The 18,661-nt window shown below is 22.0% G+C and overlaps 2 protein-coding genes across 5 annotated transcripts in view; one reads left to right on the top strand and one right to left on the bottom strand.

Moving 5' to 3' along the window:
• The window catches only part of LOC122504577 (ubiquitin-like-conjugating enzyme ATG10), a 63,799-nt gene that overhangs the window by 30,080 nt on the left and 15,058 nt on the right, over positions 1–18,661 (bottom strand). The window lies entirely within an intron of this gene.
• The window catches only part of LOC122504573 (single-stranded DNA-binding protein 3), a 39,353-nt gene that overhangs the window by 12,358 nt on the left and 8,334 nt on the right, over positions 1–18,661 (top strand). For 2 of the 4 annotated variants that reach the window (XM_043615736.1, XM_043615738.1), the window contains exons 5-13: positions 172–216; positions 897–983; positions 4,405–4,512; positions 7,861–7,938; positions 8,553–8,601; positions 11,133–11,162; positions 13,837–14,051; positions 15,684–15,854; positions 17,628–17,828. In XM_043615736.1, coding sequence (XP_043471671.1) covers positions 172–216; positions 897–983; positions 4,405–4,512; positions 7,861–7,938; positions 8,553–8,601; positions 11,133–11,162; positions 13,837–14,051; positions 15,684–15,854; positions 17,628–17,828 — 984 coding nt within the window. The remainder of the gene's footprint in view (positions 1–171; positions 217–896; positions 984–4,404; positions 4,513–7,860; positions 7,939–8,552; positions 8,602–11,132; positions 11,163–13,836; positions 14,052–15,683; positions 15,855–17,627; positions 17,829–18,661) is intronic. The other 2 variants (XM_043615739.1, XM_043615737.1) reach the window with 2 other exon arrangements.

The raw sequence follows: 18,661 nt of genomic DNA, 5'->3' as shown, positions 1-18,661 counted from the left end.
CTTTTTTCTAAAAATTAAAAAAATTAATTTTAAAAATTAATATATTATAACTTTTAATAGAATAGCATAATTTATTACAAAGATTCTAACAATATTTAATTATTAGTAAACAATATTTAAAAATTAAATATTAAAAAAAATATTTATTTTATTGATTTTGTTTATCTCCAGGGATTCGTGAATAGTGGTGGTTATGGAGTTAATGGTATTGCCCATGTAAGTAATATGAACACAAGTATTAATTTTATTTATACTTGAATTCCTCTTTTAATTTATCATTCAATTTGATAGTAGTTGCTTAAGTAAAAAAAATTAATTAACAAAATGCAAATAATTTTTTTGTTCCTCAAAAAGTATATTTTAAGACATTCAATTCACACAATTTTCAACAAAAATTTTAGTTTCATAATTTATTACCTAAATAAAAGTAATTTTATAGGAAAATAATTATTGGACAACTAATCATTATTTTTAATATTTTAATTATTAAACAATAAAGAAAATAAAAATAATCATCTTTCTACAAAAAGAAATAACACAGAAAAATAATTATTATTTTAATTTTTAACTAATAAAACGTAAAAATAAAATTATTTTTCTCCAAAAAGATAGAAAATAGAAAAATAATAATTATAATATTTTAATTAGTTAAATACTAATAAAAGATAATAATCATTTGTTTACAAAAAGAAAAAACAGAAAAATATTTATTATTTTAATATTTTGATTTTTAACGAATAAAAAATAATAATAAAAATACTTTTTCTATAAAAAGAAAAAAATAGAAAATTAGTCATTATTTTTAATATTTTAATTATTTAAAAGAATAATAATTTTTCTACTAAAAAAAAAGAAAATAGAAAAATTTGTTAATTTGATAATTGTCCTTTTTCAAGAATGCCGGACCAGCACCGTCTCCACTTGGACAGATGCCACCGAATGAAGGCATGCATGGCGGTCCAATACCACCAGGATTCTTTTCCGTAAGTTTCCCCGAAAATTGCATTTTGAGAAAAAATTTTCATTTTACATTTTATCAAAACCAAAATTCATATCGAGCATTTTGCATACGTCCATATCAATTTTTTTGTTCATTATATATACATATTATATTATATCTACAAATTTGTAAAAGTGAATTTTTTTTTCTTTTTTGTTCCCATATTTGAAAAAAAAGAAAATTCAAATGATCTCTCTCTAATGGTCAATATTGAAAAGAGGAGTTATTTATTTATTTTTTTTTTTATACTAATAGTCGATTCACTTTTTCAAAGTATTGTGCATAAAACTGTAGCTGCTAAGCCACCATATATATATACCATATTCTTTATATGCATTTTGCATCATATGTGCATTCATAATATGCCTTTCTCAGCTCTTTTGATGCACGCGTTTCTCCATCAGTTTTACATACGTATATAAATCTCATATACATTTCGAAAATTAAATTTAAACGTAATGAAACTTTTTCAAATTCAGTCAAAAGTTAAAATCAAATTTAGTTGAAAATTTAAAATAAAATTAAATAAAAATTGACACAAAATTAGTTGAAGATTGAAACAAAATTAGTTAAAGATTGAAATAAAATTAATTCAAAGTCGAAACAAAATTAATTCAAAATTGAAATAAACTTAGTTTAAAAATGGAAACAAAATTAATTATAGTTATAAAGTAAAATTAATTCAAAATTGAAATAAAATTAGTTACAAATGGTAGTAAAAATTAATTAAAAATTGAAAGAATATTTAATTTAAAGTCGAAATAAAATTAATGGAAAATTGAAATAAAATTCAAAATCGAAATAAAATTAATTAAAATTTATTTATTTGCTTGTAAATATAAACAGGATTTAAAATTGAAAAGAAAATTTTCCTCTTAAAAAAGAAATTAAGTTTAGTATAATTAAATATTTATATTCTATATTTGTTAAAAAAATTTACCATTAAGAAAAAATAATCCAAAAAAGTGTTGCATACAGTTAAAAATTTTGTAATTATTCTGATAAATTCAGAAAGAAAAATATATTTGAATTTATCACTCAGTGATAGTAAGAAAATGTAAATTACTTAATATTTGAGAATTATGAAAATGCACATTTTGAAAAGGTTATTTTTTTGTTTTGTATAAACGATGTAATTGACGAATGAAAGAAGAAGAATTTTTTTTTTTAATTTGTTGAAGAATAAATGCGGGTTAGTCAGTGGAAAAGGGAAATCTTCATCATGCATTAAAAAAAAAAAGAAAGAAAATAAAAGAAAAGGGATTCATCTTGAAAAAAACATTTTTTGAAGCCTTTCAGGTCATGCTTGTCTATTCTGTTTTTATGTACTTATTTTCTATCTGCTATGTATCTAACTCTTATTTGTGCATACGTGTACCTATTACTGTTTCGGGTGTATAAGTTCTGTCCATAAACAAGTCAAAAAAAAAAAAAAAAAAAAAAAAAAAATTCCTAAGTGTTAGAATAGTGTTAGTTTTAAAAAAATGATGGGGACAAAAAAAGGTTGAATATTGCAAGAGAATTTTGTATGATTTTCCACACCATTCACTATTATGATGACAAATTACTATTACGGCTGAATTTTACTTTTTGAATTTAAAAAATTGTTTTTAATTTTAACTATTATTAAATTATTATTTATTTTTAATTGTCTTCTCGAAAATAGTTTATTTGCAACTGTGTAATAAAATTGCCTAATATTGGGCATATTTTAGTTTTGTTTTTTATTTCTATTTAATTTATTACCAAATTAATGTTTAATTTTTATTTTCATTAATATTAATTGTTATAAAATTTTTTCATAGTTTATTAATTAATTAATCAGTGCATTACTCGTAAAGTGATGAATTTGATCATTTTATATTGTAGAATTTCAAATTTCTTCCTCTTGAAATTATTGTAAAGTTCAGCTTTTTCTCAGTTAAGAAAGAAATTGAACAGACAGTCAAATTAAAAGTTAGTTCAATTCTTTTTTTGAAATAAAAAAAAATATATACAAAATTCCTAATATTTCAGGAAAACTGTGATTAGTTATATTTTAAATTATTATTTAATTTATTTTTAATAATAAATTCGTTTATTAATTTTTAGTTTAATATTAATTATTAATAAATTTTTAACAAAATTTATAAATAAGTTTTATTAATTATTCATTGATAAATTTTGCAAAAAACATTTATTGTTTTGTCGTTAAATGTGCAAATTGAATAAAATTTGTAAATATTTCCGAGATTCAAAAACAATTCCAGAAATAAAATTCTATTGTTTCTAAATATTGAAATTTTTAATTTTATTTATCATTATTTTATAATCTTTATACACTCTTCATAAAGATTACAATTTTTTTTTCTTTTTTAATCATTCAGATTAGTGGAAAAATTGCTTACATTTTCCCTGAGACAATTTATAAATTAATTATTTTTTGAAAAATGGATTTTCTTTAAATAATACATTTTTTTGTTATGTTAAGTTTTAATTTTGCAAATGAATTTAAATTTTTTCCAAAAAGCTATTATAAAATTGCTTTTATTTAAATATAATTATAAAAAAACATTCACAAAAATTGATTTATTTAATTAATTAAAAAAAAGCAATTTTGAAATTTGCTTTTTGTTTTTTTTTTTTTTTGAAAATTTACTTCTTTTTTTGTGTATATAAAGTGTATAAAGAAAACAAAAGATAAATTTAATTTAAACTGAATTTTCAATTTGACTGACTGTCGAATTCCTCCTTAAAGAGAAATATAGAAATTCCATCGCACTTAAGAAAAATATAAAGCCTGCTTAGACAGTAGACTTAGAATCCGTAACAATTGGTATGAATTTTCTTTCACTAAAAAAACAATAATTTCAGAAAAAAAATCACTTGTTACGCTGATAATGATAAATATTTATAACCGAATAACGAAAAAAAAGGGAAAATCTTTCTCAAATTTTCTTTTCGGAATTTTAATTCACATTTTTAAATTGTAAAAGAAAAAGAAAATTTTAAACTCTAAAATTTATAAAATATTTATCAATTTGCATTTTAATTATTACTTTTGCATTTTTCCCACTAAAGTATCTCGATTAGTTTTTCCCATTTTCCACTTTTTTTTATAAATAGTACATTATTATAATGTGTAAATAGAACTGGGAATTTTTGGGAAAAATTTTTTTCGAATGTTTCTGAAAGAATAAATTGTAAGAAAGAATGGGAAAAAAAGAGAGAAAGGAAGTGAGAGAAAGAGAGAGAGAGAAAGATAATTTTTGATAACTTTTTGCTAGAATGGACCTTGTGAAAATCTAAAACTTTCCTATTTTTTTATTGGTACTTAACACATCTATCCCAAAGCCTTCTAGTCTCTAGCTGTTGCCTGGATCGCAGTGTTGCTACATGTCTGTCGTTTGCGTTGCTTGTTGCAGAACAACTCGACAATGCGACCATCTCCGCCCACACACCCCTCATCACAGCCATCCCCCCAGCACCCCCAGCCACCCCCGCCCCCACACTCGCAGATGATGTCCGCTCAGGTAAGCCTCATTCAACACCTACACTCTCACTCATTAATAAAAATTCACTCTTTAAAATTAATTCAGAAAGAGAAAAAAAATTATCATGGTGTCTACTAATTTGGAAATTGTTTTGCAAAATGGCAGAAAATTTTACTGGCAAGATTATTTTTTGACCTGAAGTCCTGTTTCCCTAATTTCCTCTATTTCCTTTCCCTTTTTCCCTTAATTCCCATCCCCCCCCTGTTTCCCTTTCTCATTTCCCCCCTTTCCCTTTTTCCCCTAATTTCCTTTTTCCCCCTTTTACCCTTTCCCTTTTTTCCCTAAATACCTTTTCTTCCTTTCTTATTTTTTCCCCTTCCCTTTTTTCCCCTTTTTCCCTTATTTTCACTCCTTTAAATTAATAAAATCTCATAAAACACCTAAAATCATGTTTATTCTCCCTTTTCTCTTTTCTTTAAAAAAAAAATTTCCAAAAATTGCCTTTTTTTGTAAGTTAAAATTTTTTTTAGTTATTTTGAAGAAAAAAATTGTTTGCAAACTTTTGAGACCTTTCAATTTTTTTGTAATTTGATAATACTTTTATATTATTTTCTCAGAATTTTTTAACTTGGAATTTTTTTTATTCAGGGCAACAAATAAAAAACCACTTTTACCATACTTAAAAAGAAATTTTTATAGTTTATAAAGTTTATAGTTATTAAACTATAAATGTTTATAAACTAGAATTTCTGTCAAATTGTATTATTTGTAGAATAAATTTTACTAACTTAAATATGTATTTTATTATTTTTTTTTTAATTTACATCGGAGTTATAAAATTGACTCTGGAGGTAACGATTTTTAATGGCAAATTTTACTTTTCTCGCAGTTAATTTTTGTTTACTAATTTTTTAAATTTTCTTCCAGAGAAGTAAAATTTGTTATTTATAAATTATTATTTACATAGTAAATTTTACTTCTAAAGTAAGAATTTTTAATCTTTATAAAAGAAATTTTCTTCGGAAATAGTAAAAATTATTCTGGAAATAAGAATTTAATAGTTAAATTTTACTTATTTTGGAGAAAATTTTACCAAGTTCAAAATAAAGTTTACTAATTTTTACTGTAATTTACATCGGATATAGTAAAATTTTTAGAATTTAAAAATATAATTGTAATTTTTAATTTATTAAATTAGTAAATTTATTATTAAACGTAAAGTTTTAAACAATAATTTGTTAATAATTAAATTAGGAAATTAATTATAAAATTTAAAGTTTTAAACCATAATTTGTTAATAATTAAATTAGGAAATTAATTATAAAATTTAAAGTTTAAAAAAATAATAAGTTGTTAATTATAGAATTAGTAAATTAATCATTAAATTTAAAGTTTTAAACAATAATTTGTTAATTTGTTAATTATAAAATAACGATTTTAAATAGTAAATTTTTGAATTTTTTCCATTCCAAAATCCCTTTTTTTATCTGAATTCTTTTTCAAAAAAATAAAAATTCCCTTTTTTCCTAATAGGACATGAAAAAATTGATTGTGATTCCTGAAAAAATAAGCTAATAACTAATATTATTAGTTTATTGTTAAAATAATTTTTATTATCCAATTTTTCAAAGATTTTTTTTATATTATTTTATTTCAAACTTGCCAGAGGAATTATTGTAAATATGATTAATTATTGAAAATGATTGCAAAGTATTCAAATTTATTACAAAGTATGAGAGACTACTACTAAGTACCTATTAAAAATTATTAAAATTAAAAAAAAACTTTAATTAAATAGTATTAAAAAATAAAAATATTATTATGAATAATTATAAAATTAGTAGACACCTTGATAATTTTTTTTAACTATAAATCATTACACATCGCACTATCGATTGCATTAAATCGTTCATTCGATCTCGCTTTTTTCTTCGGCTTTTTCTCATTAAAAAAAATTGGTTTCAATTTTTTTTTGCGCTAATCATTTGGTTCAAATAACTGACGTCGGTGAAAAACAAAAAATTTTAAGTGTTTCTCTTCATTTCGTATTTATTTTATTATTGCAATATTATTTTTACGACAATAATAACTTATAATTATTTATATAATATTTAATAATAATAATAATAATTTGATCATAATATTTGTATTGTTTAATTTAATGATTTATTAATTAATATTATTAATTCTAATATTCTAAAAAAATATTTTTAAATAATTTTAATTTAAAATTTAAATCATTGTTATTCCATATAAAAATGAAAAAAGTTCAAAAATTTTTATTATTTCGTCCACCAAATCGATGTCAGAAATTTGAATCAAATAACGAGATTGAAATATGCAGAACAGATTTTATTTATTTTTGGATTAGAATTGTAATGAGTAATTTAAATAAGTATACTAAAATAAGTATTTTCTAATATCAAGTTGCTAGAATTATTTATACGTTCATTATATATTATGCTTAAAAAAATAATAAATTTGTGAAAAAGTAAATTTTCTTGGATTAAAAAGAAGAAAAAGAAAAATAATGAATGTTTAGAAAAATAAATTTCTAGAAAAACTAAAATCTGTATAAATAATTGAAGAAAGTAAATTTTCGTTTTGAAAAGAATTGACCTAAAAATTGAACCGATTTGTGCTGAATCAATCACTATAGATAAAAATAAATACAAAGCCAAAAAAAAACAATTAAATTAAGAAAAAAAAACACCTAAATTTCATTTTTATCATTATTTTCTATATATTTAAATTTTGTAATGCATTTGGCACGAATCAGTTGTGTATAATATTAATCTATGGTCGATGGTAAAGGTAAGCTGAGAAAATTAATATTTAAAATTTACAAGAGAAATTAATTTTTTTCACACTGATGTTAAATACGAAGAAAACAACAATTATATAAGGTAAGATTAGACTATTAGAGATTGGCATTTTATTAATCCCGTGCATCTTCTCACTTTTTTATATTCCCAATTTATATTCGAATTTTTTTTTTGTCTATTATGAATATTAATCGGTTTTTTTTTCTTCTGTGTGAGTTTGGAAAATTCCTGGGTATTTTTGTTTTTTGTAAATAATTTTGTCAATTTTGGAGAGGGGAAAGAAATTGGGTCTTTTTCTGGGGGGAAAAAAGGGAAAAATTACTGTCTTTTTGTGTCCATATGGAAATTTCATTATTTATTATATATTAGTGTTTGTCTGATGCTTACAATGTCTAATCTGTCTGATCTTTGTCATTAACTATGTGGCTTTATTAACAAAATGAAAAAAATAAATAAAACTTTAAACAAACAAGGCTTATTATTTTCACAAGCTTTTACAAAAAAAAATAGTAAAATGTTAAAAGAAGATTTTTTTTTGTTAAATAATTATCTTTCGTTTCAGTACATGGGACCAAGATTTCCAGCTGGACCAAGACCAGGAGGAGTTCGTTTGGCACAAATGGGAAATGAATTTAATGGGGTAAGAAATTTTGTTCGATATTTTTTATTTATCTGAATTATTAATTTTTCTATCGACAATTAAATTAAAATTTATTTAGTGAATCATTTATTTCATTTATCAATTTTTAATTAATTAATTATTCTTTTTATCGTTATTATCATTCAAATCTAAATTATTAATTTTTAAATAATTTTTTTATCAATGTTTATTATTTATTTGATAATTCAAGTAATAAATTTAATAAAACCAATTAAATTCTCAATTCAGTTAATTATTTAATTTATGTCCTTTAATGTAGAGATTTAATTTATTTTTTCCCAATTTTGTTTCTTCTATAAATTTTTTTCAAATACGAAAATAAATAAAAATATAAATAAATATAATTTATTTAGTTAATTTATTTAATTTATCAAATTCCACAAGTTCGAAACGTTCAAATAAACAAAATATTTTTCCACGAGAAATATTTTTAAAATAATTTATTTATTTATTGAAATAATTACTGATTAGAATAAAAATTAAAAATGTAAATGAAATATTTTGAAAATTTATAATTTAATTTTTTGATTAAATAAATAAATAAATAAATTTTTATTTTGATAGTTTTAATTAATAAGTGAATATGATTTCAGCCACCAGGACAGCCAATGATGCCGAACAGTATGGATCCCACAAGACAAGGTAAGCGTTCGTATTTGCGATGATACTTCCCGTTTTCTTGGCATTGACGAACTTTGTGAAAGGAGAATGGCATACACGCATGCGTAAGAGAAAGCTCACAGCAATAAATGAGTATAATATTTAAAATAATTGGTTTGGATTGCTGTGATATGGAGTGGATTGGATTTAAAAAAAAATTGTCTAGTGGAAAAAACAGTGGTATATACTTTCATTTAAATATTTCAAATACAAGAAAGAAAACAAAAATACTTTTTGAAACTTTAAAAAAACTGAAAATTTCTATGAAAAAAAATTTTTATTACAAATATTAACCAAAAATTGCTATTACCAATTTTTGGCAAAAACTGTTAAATTACAAATTTTTATTAAAAATTCTTATTATAAATTTGTATCAAAAATTGTTATTACAAATATTGATAAAAAATAATTGCTATTACTTATTTTTTTCAAAAATTGTTATTACAAATTTTTGTCAAAAATTCATACTATAAATTTGAATAAAAAATTTGTTATTACAAATATTGATAAAAAATTGCTATTAATAATTTTTGTAAAAAATTGTTATTACCAATTTTTATCAAAAATCTTCATGTCAGATTTTTACTGCAAATTTTTAATAATAAGCAATTTTTTTAATTTGCAATAAAAAAAATTCCATTAACAAAAGAAAATGATTTTATCCAATTGTTACGATTAATTGAAGCAAATTTATTATTTAGAGAGAGAGAGAGAAAAAAAATCAGGGAGGCCACATGTCAGTAAAGTCAGGGAAATGTCAGGAAAAAAAATTTTCTGTCAGGGAAATTTAGAAAATTAAGATTTTTTCCACTTATTTTTGAAAATTGCAACTTTCTCGATTTTTCTTCCAAATATTGCAACAAAATATCATATTTTTTAATATTAAATGTAAATCATTTCGATTTTTATAGTGCGAAAAATAATTATAAATAAATCTTTCAAAAATTATTTTTGAATCATTTTAGAGAAAAAACTCATGTTCAAAATATTTAATTAAAATTCATCAAGAAATTAATTAGTTTTTTTTTAAATATTACAGAAATTCAATATTGTTTTGGAAAAATTACATTAAAATATTTTTACCTTTATTTATTTATTTATTTATTTACGGGCATTTTTAAAAACTACTTAATTCTTAGAATTTTTTCATCATAATTTTTTGAGATTTAACTATCTTCGAATAAAGCAAATAAAAATTTAGTTTTTTGGACTTAATAAAATTTCGGAGAAATCATGGTCATATTTATAATTAAAATTCTGTAAAAATTTGATTATTTTTATTTTTTGAAAATATTATACCTTAATAAACTTGAGAAAAAAACATGGACAGTTACAATTATTATAAAAAATTGCATTTTTGTATATTTAAATAATTTAATTCTCAAACAACTTTCTGAAAATTATTTAAAATAATTGATTTAGAGATGAAGTTTAGTTGGAAATTAGAGAAAATTATTGAATTTAGGAAGGGTTATAATTATAATTTTTAGAAATTATTAAATTTCATAAATTTTACTCATTTTCCGTAAACTTTCATATTTTCCTGTGAAAAGAATTTTGTCAGGGAAAATAATTTTAATGTCAGGGAAATTGATAAACTGAAACATGTGACCATCCTGAAAATATCAGACTTTTTCTTTATATAGTTGAAAATGGAATATTTTGAAGATTTTTTGAAGAAAAAAATCCCAGAGAGTAATTTTTGTAAATTAAATAGAATTCTAGATAAATTGCACCACTTTTGGTGCAGAATTTAGCTTTTTTTACCACTTTAATATCGCTTGAGAGAGAAAAATTAATTATCGCACTTTAATCAAACCTCTGATATTTCCACGTATTAAATTATGGAAAAAGAATGTATGCTACTAATTAATTTTATACAGTAATTATACCGACTATGAATCCTTCACCAGGTGTTATTAAATAATAAATAAATGAAAATAGTAGTAAATAGAAAAAATAAATTTGCATTTGAAAAGAAATATATATTTATTTAGAAAAGAAATTATTTTCATAGAATATTTTTTTTAAAGAAGCTATTTTAATATTTATTTAAATATTTAACTAAATATTTTAAATAAAAAATATATTTTTTAAAAGAAGCTATTTTGGAAAAAATATACTTAAATAAAAACTATATTTTTTTTAAAGAAAGCTACTTTGGAAAAAATATATTTTTTCAAAAAAAAAGCTATTTTTATTAAAAAATATATATTTTCAAAAGAATTTATTTTAAAAAATAGATATTTAAATAAAGAAAATATATATTTTTTCAAAACAAAAAAAAATCTTTTGGAGAGATGATTAGAAAAAAAAAAATTTTCGGGAAAAAAAGATGTAAAAAAAATAATTGACAATGCGGCTTGTGAAGGATTATGGAGAATAATGTTTTTTTTGCTACTGAAAGTATTTCAGAAAGATTTTCTTATGCCACTGCAAAATAACTAGACTTTACTGCCATCGATCTGACCTTACCTACCTGCAGTACTAATGTGTGCTCTTGTGTTCCTCAGGCGAAGCTGGAGAGTTTGTAGGGTGGCAAGGTAGGAAGCAACCCAGCAATCGAATCACACTGACATGACTTTAGAACAGGCCTCTATATATATTGTCTTAATTTTTCTATCCTCTATTGCCTCTAATTTATTATTATTTTTATTTCTCCTTTTTTAGAATTTCGCACTAGCTTTTTGTCTTACCGCATATATATATATATATATTTTTGTTTGTATATATGTTTTCCTCGTCCGAAAAATAATATTCAGCATCCGGCATGACGATTTTATAATTATTTAATTTTATCTTCTTTTTTTTTATTTTTTGCATTTATATGAAGAAAAAAAGTGTCTCAAATTTTTTTCTCTGCTAAAAATTAAAAAAATTATTCCTTACAATGTTTTTATATTTTTTATTTTTATCTCGTTGTTCCTGATGAAAATTAAAAATCGAAAATATCAAAATTGCACCTTAAAATCGTTTTTATTTTTGATTTTTAATTTTCAAGAATAAAAAAAGTAATAACACTCCTGACAATAGTTTTTTTTTGTTTTTACTTTTTAAATTTAAAAAAATTAAAAAAATAGAAATACTCCTTAGAATAATATTTATATTTTTTATTTTTGCTTTTTAATTTTCAGAAATAAAATATAAAAACACTCCTGACGATAGTTTTATTTTCTATTTTTTGTTTTTTGATTTTCAATTTTCAAAATTAAAATGAAACACTCCTCACATTTTTTATATTTGATTTTCGATTTTTAATTTTTAGCATTTTCGATTGAGACTGTCGCATTTTAAATAATTTATTTTGAAATTTATCCACAAAGGAAATATTTTTATTTTTACATTTTTTTGCCTTTAGGTGTATTTACATTCTTATTTTGAAATTGAAAAAAATGTTTTTTTCATCAAAATTCATTACTTAGTTTTTTTCGTATTTTTTTCTGGAATCAGTGCTTTTAAAAAAAGGTTCTTTCCAATAAGTCATGCAGCAGGTTCGTTGCACAATCCAACATCCGCACTCTTACTCTTCCATCAGTTTTTCCCCCCTTTATTTTCTTTAACTTCCTTGGCAAGGTGTTTTAGAAAACAATTGTAAATATTTGCAATTGTTCTTTTATTTTCGTCTCGCAGACTCATTGTACACAAAATCAATAAACAAATTGCTTTTTTTCATTATTAATTCGTAGAATAATTTGGCTTTTGTCATTTTAATAATCACGCCTTTTTGTAAAGAGAAGAATTTTTATTGAGAAAGAAAATTTTATTATGAAATTGTTTTCAAATATTTTATTCATAAAATGAACTAAATTGAAATATGTTTAAGTCAAATAAATTTAATTCGAATAAATTAAATTCGAATAAATTACATTCGAATAATTTTCATTTGAATAAAATTAATTCAATTAAAATAAATTAACTTGAAATAAATTAAATTCGAATCAATTTAATTAACTACTGAATAAATAAATTAATTGAATAAGTAAATAAAATAATTATTTTCAATTGTCGACTTAAAGTTGATACGTAATTAATTGAATACTTGTCATTTGTTGTATAACAAACAAAAATTTTTGTAACTAATCGAAAACGTGCAAATTTTCCGAATTTGTAATTAACTTCTAATTAAATTTTATTTAATCGACTATTAATTTTTTGAACTCTGCTAATCAGTCGAATATTTGTAATTTTTTAAACACTCGTAATTAATCGAATTTCTTTTAATTTTCAATTTTTTTCATTTTTTCAATACTATTTTTTAAAACCGAGTATTTATAATAATTATTTACTCGAATCCCTTTAATTGTTTGAATTTACTTAAAAATTAATTGCCCCGGTAGTAAATTAATTTTTAAAATTTTTTACTAAGAAAAAAAAGAAATTATTCATTGGTAAATACTAATGAATTTCTAAATTTTCGATGATTCACTTTTAATTAATAATTAAAAAATTAATTTGATATTTATAATGGAGTAATTTAAACGAATTTGTCGACTTAATGAAGAAAAACAATAAAAATAGTGAAATACTAAAATTAGTAAAAATAGTAAAAAAAAAAGTAAAAATAATTTTTTTTAGTAAAAGAAACAGATTAATATTCAATTGTTATTGCTACGAAAGAAAAATTACAAAACGCTTATAAGTTCATTGCATTTTTGTGTACCAATCTTTAGTACAAGCTTTGTGCTGTTCTTATTTATTTTTGTAAAAAGAAAATTAATTTATCGCTAATCTAGCATGTTAGCCATTTTGCTTGCGTCTATGCTTTGGCAAAGAATGATTCTTACTTTGCTTCTCGAAATAAAAAACCATTAAATTATTATCTAAAATTTATTCATTCATTCATTCATAATCTGAAAGAAATTATTTCATATTTTGAGAGAAACCACTTCATAATTTCAAAGAAATTTCATAATTGGAAATAAATTACTTTCACAACTTCAAAGAAAATTTTGGAATAATTTTTTGCATTGAATCACACGGATTTTGGATTTTTTTTTCTTTGCTGCATTGAATCATTTTCGAAAAAATAAATGTTTTTTTTTTTAAACGGATCATCTTTTGCCACATGTAGAAATTATTATTATAGTGATTAGCAAACTTTGTTAGTTTAGTGTAAAAGAAAAAAAAACGCAACCACAAAAAAACAATTATATAGTTGGCAAGATATTAAATGTGGTTTTGATTATTATTTTTATTAATAAAATATTTTGTATGTAGGACCACCGGGTATGAATCACATGACACCGAGAATGAATCCACCACCAAGAGGACCTGCGATGGGACCAATGGGTCCAGGAAGTTACGGCCAAGGAATGAGAGGTCCACCCCCCAATAGTAGTTTAGGTCCAGGAGGTCCCGGAGGACCAGGAATGCCACCCATGAGCATGGCTGGACCAGGAGGACGACCTCAATGGCAACCTAATACATCCACGGTACATTTTTATCTCCCTTAAATCACAGTCAATGAAAAAAAATTTTTTTGTTTTTAAAAATCAAAACTTTGGTGATGTTCACGTTTATGATCAACGATTCAGGCCTTGGATCGACTTTAACGAGAAAAAAGTCACTATAGTTGATTAAAAATAGAAAAAAAGTCGTTTATTTATTTCAGTGTTGTCACAAAAAGTTTATTTTGTATTTCCCTGATTCTTCACTGATTTTTAAATTTATTTAATCAAAACTTGAATAATTTTGATAAATAAATATTTAAATACTTCTTAGCTTAATCACGGGAATAAATAAATAATTAAAATAAATATAAATAAATAATTAAATTTAAACATGGGAGATAAAATTCAAAAAATTTCACCTTCTGAAGTTTAATAATTTCTAAAAATTACAACTACAAACCTTCCAAACTTTAATTATTTTCTAAAATTTTTAACTAAACTTCATCTTTGAATCAATTATTTATATTAATTTTTAATAATTTTCTGAAAGTTCTTCGAGAATTCAATTATTTATTTATAAAAATTCAATTTTTTATAATAATTGAACCTGTCCATTTTTATTTTTAAAAGATATTAAGTTAGAATATTGAAATTTGGCAAATCTTTGAAAAATAATTGAAATTTGGCAAAATCTTTTAAAAATAATTGAAATTTGATAAAATCTTTGAAAAATAATTGAAGTTTAATAAAATCTTTAAAAAAATATTTGAAATTTGGTAAAATCTTTGAAAAATAGTTTAAATTTGATAAAATCTTTTAAAAATAATTAAGTTTCCTAAAAATATATAAAAAAAATCAAATTTTTGATGAAGTTTAATTATAAATGATTTCTCCAAAATTTTAATAAGTATAAAAAAGTAAATTTGAAAAAATTTTAATTCACTTTGTTCGAAGCTAATTGAATCTTAAAAAATTATGATAAAACAATAATATTTTTTTGTTCATAATTTATGCCTTTTTAATTAGTCGATCAAGTTTTAGTATTCGTTGTATAATATAATTCGAAAATTTAGAATAAAAAGTATTTTTTTTACGCCGAAATTATTTTCGGCATATTTATTTTGTTTATAATTTTTTCTTTTTTAATTTGTCGATCAAGTTTTAATATTCGATTTTAATTTGTAATATAATTAAAAAATGTAGAATAAAAAGTATTTTTTCACGCCGAAAATAATATTTTTTGTTCACAATTTTATCTTCATTAATTTGTCGATCAATTTTGAATTTTGAATTTTAATTTGTAAAATTAAAAAATTTTGTAATAAAAAGTATTTTTTAAATTTAAGTGGAAAAATATTCGTTCTTCTAAAGAGTTTATTATAAAGATTTTGAACATCATCAATGTCGTTGTCGAATAATTCAATTCTGTAATTTAGAGTTAAAAAAATTAATGGAATTATTCTACTTTACAATTTTTTTATTATTTTTTTTGGTAATAGTTCTTTTTTAATTATTTTTGTTTGTAATTTTTTTTGTATTCTCTTGTAAATTAATGTTTGTAAATTAATTAATTAAAATTATAGCCTGAATTGATAAATTAATGTACATTTCATAAATTTTCAATAAGGAATAATTTTCTTAAAGAATAAATAATGAACTGTCAATTTTCTTTAGCCGATGAATTATTCTTCATCATCGCCGGGCAATTATGGTGGACCACCAGGTTCGAGTGGACCTCCAGGTCCAGGAACGCCAATAATGCCAAGTCCACAAGACAGCAGTAATAGTGGAGGAGAAAATATGTACACGATGATGAAACCTGTACCTGGAGGAAATATGCCCGGGGTAAGAAATAATTTTATTCTGAAGTTAATTTTTCAAAACACTTTGCAGGATTGCCACTGATCAGGAAAACTGTGGAAATTCAGAAAAAAGGCAGAGGAAGGAAAATTAGTGGGGCAATCAGGGGAAAGTGATGAAATTTTTTCAGAACTACTGAAAAAAGTATTAAAAGAATTTTCTCATTAACTAATTATTTTTATTTATTTTCAAAATTTTTTTATAAAATTCTTCATAAATAATAATTAAATCTTGTCAGAAATTGATTTATCTCAAAAATCTTTAATAAAATTCGAAGAAAAAATTGAATTACTTTAAAATTTTTTATAAAAGTCTTGGATTTTTTAATTATTTTCCAAAAATTTGAAAAAATCTTTAAAACCATTCAATTATTTCAAAAATTGCAATAAATTTCTTTGGGAGAATTTAATTTTTATTAAATAGTAAAATTCTTCGCTGGAATTTAATGATTTTTAATACAGTTTAAATAAAATTCCTTAAATTTGATAATATTTGAAAATTGCAATGAAATTTTTTCGAAAAAATTCAATTATGGTAAAGAATTTTAATATCTTTAAAAAAATTCAATTTTAATCACATTCCTTGAAACAATTTTCATTATTTTCAATATAATTTTAATAAAACTTCTCGAAATAATTAAATTATTTAAACTTTGTTTTTAATTCGGGATTCGGCTTAAGAATTCAAATATTTTCTAAAATTTGAAAAAATCTTTAAAACAGTTCAATTATATCAAAAATTTTGTTAAATTTATTTTGCGAGAATTCAATTTTATCTAATTATATCAAAAATTTTAATAAATTTTTTGCGAGAATTTAATTATATTCAATTCAATTTTAATTAAATTCCTCTAAACAATTTTTTTCATTTTTAAAATTTTTTAAAAATTCTTCGACAGATTCAATTATTTTTATAAGGAATAAAATTCTTCGGAGGAATTCAATTATTTTCAATACAATTTTAATTAAATTTCTGAAAAGAATTCGATTATTCTTAAAAATTGTAATAGAATATTTTTCGAAATATTGCAGATATTTAAAAAAAATTTTAATAAAATTCTTCCATAAAAATTGATTTATTTTCAAAATTTTTATGATAAAATTTTTTGTAAAGAATTCAATCACCTTTAATGTAATTCTAATTAAATTCCTAGTAAAGAATTTAATTGTTTTATGAAATTTTAATAAAATTCTATGCAAGAATTAAATTGTTTCAAATTTAAATTTACAAAAGTTAAAAAAAAATTATATCAATTTTTATCAAAAATCCTGAATACAGCGATTCGATTTTAGAAGGTTTTAAATTTACAATTTTCAAAAATCTCAATTCCTATTGAAAAATAATGATTAAAAATATTAATTGAAAAAAAATTTAATATTTCGAATAATTTTACTTTAGAAATTTAATTAATTTTAATTGAAAATATTTCCTAATAAATATATTAGAAACATTTTTTTGTCTATCTAGTAATTTTTAGAGTGAATCAAAATATTCATTTTAGGATCAGGGAAAAAGCAAAAATTCTGTTTTTGAAAATTAGGAAAAAAAGTCAAAAATCCGCCTGAAAATCAGGGAAAAACAAAATTAAATTTTTGTCCATGTGGCAATCCTGCTTTAGAATTTTATTTACCAAAGAAAATTTTTTCCCTCCAAAATTTCCATTAAACACTATTTGTACACTATTTGCCTAAAAAAAAATTGAAATTAAATCATTTTTCCTCAAATACAAATTATTAATCTACTTTTTCTTCTCTCAAGGATTTCCCAATGAGTGGAGGCCCAGAAGGTGGACCAATGGGTCCAATGGGACCCAATACAATGGGTCCAGTAATGAATGGCGACGGTCTTGACGGTATGAAAAATAGTCCTGCGAATGGTGGACCCGGAACACCGCGAGAAGACAGTGGCAGTGGAATGGGTGATTACAATCTTGGTGGTTTTGGCGGTCCCGGAGAAAACGTGAGTAACAGCAGGTTTTTTGATGAATTTGTCTAAAGAGTTGCGTCGCCTTTTTTTTTTGAAAAGAAAAAAAAAAGAAAGAAATAATAATCGCCAACAATCTACTTTTTTATGGTATGCAAAAGAGAAAATGTGGAATTGAACGAAAGAAAAGAAAAATTTGTTATACTTCATTTTTTGAATACATTTTGTTTTTCGACTTCAAAAAAAGAAAATAAATAATATTAGCAAAAAATGGCAAAAAAAAAAAAATTGTAAATGAATTTTCGAGTTCATATAAAAGAAAGCTTTTTGGCCCAATTAATATATATTTATACAATGTTTTCTTTTGACAAAATAATGATTGATTTTTATCAATGATTTTTTGGTGTGGGTTATGCGAGAATGTGACTTTGTCCGTTAAGATTTTAATTTTAAGAATTGATATTTACGAATTTGCGAAATTCATTAATTTCACTTGCGTCAATTTTTCTCTGTTTTTTGGAAAAGATTTTCAAGAAAGTTGATGCGTTTTTTGGAATCTTTTCAATTCTCTTTTTCTACAAAACGAGATTGTTGTTTGCAGGTGAATTGTGAAAAAAGTTCAATTTTAATTTGTCTTTCATTTCGACTTTTTGATTTTTCTACAAATTTTTCGCAGTAAATTTGCGACTTTTTTTTTTGATAAAGTGACAAATTTTTTTCTTAACACTGATTCTCTAAAAATTGTTTATCAACAAAATATTGTAATACGAGTAATTTATCAACACTTGAAATTAAGATACACTTTCTTTTGAATTTTTCAATTTAATTTTTGATTTCAAATTATTGATTGAATAAATAAAGAAATTGAT

This window comes from Leptopilina heterotoma, unplaced genomic scaffold (genome assembly GCF_015476425.1).
Source record: "Leptopilina heterotoma isolate Lh14 unplaced genomic scaffold, ASM1547642v1 Lhet_305, whole genome shotgun sequence".
NCBI lineage: Eukaryota > Metazoa > Arthropoda > Insecta > Hymenoptera > Figitidae > Leptopilina > Leptopilina heterotoma.
This window is presented reverse-complemented; position numbering and strand designations above follow the sequence as displayed.